Source organism: Galeopterus variegatus, unplaced genomic scaffold (assembly GCF_000696425.1).
Source record: "Galeopterus variegatus unplaced genomic scaffold, G_variegatus-3.0.2 Scaffold24931, whole genome shotgun sequence".
NCBI classification, from domain to species: Eukaryota; Metazoa; Chordata; class Mammalia; order Dermoptera; family Cynocephalidae; genus Galeopterus; species Galeopterus variegatus.
Window position 1 is genome coordinate 7,510 of NW_007751042.1, and position 2,086 is coordinate 9,595.

Genomic DNA, 2,086 nt, shown 5'->3' on the forward strand with positions numbered 1-2,086 from the left:
GGGCTCCCAGGCCAGATGAAGTGACCTTATGGCAATGTCAGACCACCGCACCTCTGCCACTGACCTGCAGGTGGCCTTAGGCAAACCTCTGCAGGACCTCATTTTCCTAGCTCTCAGTGGGGCTACAATGTCTACCTGAGTGGTTGGTGGCAGGAACACTAAGTGTGCCACACACAGTGTCTAGGCCATGGTAAGAGACTCCTCAAGAAATGGTGATTGTTGTTATGTTTCCTAGTTCTGGAGCCAGCTCAGAACTGTAGGGACTGGACTCCCAAAGGTAGCAGAGCAGGTATCCAAGGGCCAAGGCTGAATTAAGGCACGCCTTTGCTGACAGCTTTAATTCTTCACTAATGTGGATTCAACCAATTCATTAGTGGGGATGATTTGGGCTGAGAGCATAGACATTACCTTACGCTATCCACAAAAAAGTGGTTTGCTAAGCAGATTAACAGAATAAACCAAAGAAGAATGTGTAAACTACTTAGAAGAAAAGCCAGTTTTTGTTTGTTTATTTTTTCAGGCCGTTAAAAAGAAATGTTTATTTTTTCAGATTTATTGAGGTAAGATTGACAAATAAAATTGTACACATTTACAGTGTACAATGTGATGATTTGATATACATATACAGAAAAGCCATTTTTAATCCTCTCCACGTACTTATTTCTTTAGAGGTTGCATGTGGATTATTTACAAATCACTCCACATGTCAAAGCAGATTCCGCCAGACCTTTACTTGAAGTTCTTTATTAGGCTTTGATGAATTTAAAAGATATGTAACCACATGTCTTTTGCATTACCGAATAATGAAGTTCACATTCCATTTCCATTACTTATTAGCTGGGTGACCTTGGACAAGTAAGTATTTAACCTCTACAAACTTCTTCTCTTCTATAAATGGCACCTACCTCATAGGGTCCTTAAATTACATTCAAATTAATACAATAATGTATGTAAAAAATCTTAACACAATATTCAGCACATAGCAGATACTCAAACAGTGCTATAAGTGTTATCTTACTTGAGTTTCATCCCAATTTTACCACTTAACTGTGAGATGTTGGCCAAGTCATTTAACCTGACTGAGTCTTGGTTTCCTCCTCTGGAGAAAGAAAATAATGTCTATTTCACAGCTTTGTTACAAGGATTTAATTTTTTTTAACTTTTAAAGCAATTAGCATGGTATCTGGCACAAATTCAGTGTCCAATAAATATATATTTTATATATATATANGAGCTGATTCTGAGCGCTAAAGAGGGGAAGAGAAAGCCCACTGACAGGAGATAAATTTGGCCCAGGGGCCCAGGGGCTGCGGGGCAGACACCGGGAGAGGTCAGCCATGTGGCCACACTGACCTTCAGGCTTGGGCTTGCCCAGGACGCGCAGCACCTCAGCATTGGTGGGGTTCTGGCCCAGGGCCCGCAGCACGTCCCCACACTGACCGTAGGTGATCTTCATCTCTCCAGTCGGCGTCCGGTCAAACAAGGAAAAGGCCTCTTTGAACTCTGTAGAGAGAAGACCTGGCTGCAGCTCCCTGGCCCCAAGTGAAGGCGGTGGCTGGGGGCTGAATAGCAAGTCAGTGAGGTTGTTACAACATTTCAGTATTTCCCTTCAGCCATCGTCCCAGGCCCTTCCTGGAACCTGCCCCCACCCAGGCCCAGCACTGGGCCTAGGGTCATCTCTTCTATCAGTCAGCTGTTACCTGATTTGAATGTCTCTCCTGCCTCCACCCCCACCCCCCACTCTCCTTGTTCTGGCTGGGGAGGCCCCTGACTATTGAAACTGTCACAGGAGTGGAAAATAGCCCCACCCAGGAGCGAGGATTCCTGGGTTCTCATCTTGGCTCTGCTTCCTAGCATGGGTCTCAGTTTCCTTGTGCATACTGAAGAGGAAGGGCTCTACCCACCCACCTGTCCTTGTCACTGTGAGTGTCAAAGGAGGTGGCAGTATGTGGAGGCACTTTGCAAAGGGATAAGACCTGTTCAAGAGTCAGCTATTATCAGTACTGCCTGTTCTGGGCTGAAAGGGGGCTCCCAGGCCAGATGAAGTGACCTTATGGCAATGTCAGACCACCGCACCTCTGCCACT

General features: G+C 45.5%; 1 protein-coding gene across 1 annotated transcript in view; it reads right to left on the bottom strand.

The window, feature by feature from the left end:
• LOC103583623 (myosin light chain 4) overlaps positions 1 to 1,532 on the bottom strand; it is a gene marked incomplete at its 5' end in the record, with an annotated part of 6,430 nt that extends 4,898 nt beyond the window's left edge. The window contains one exon of the mRNA XM_008564888.1: positions 1,354 to 1,532. Within this exon, the coding sequence (XP_008563110.1) occupies positions 1,354 to 1,532 (179 nt within the window). The remainder of the gene's footprint in view (positions 1 to 1,353) is intronic.
• Between the last annotated feature and the right edge of the window lie 554 nt (positions 1,533 to 2,086).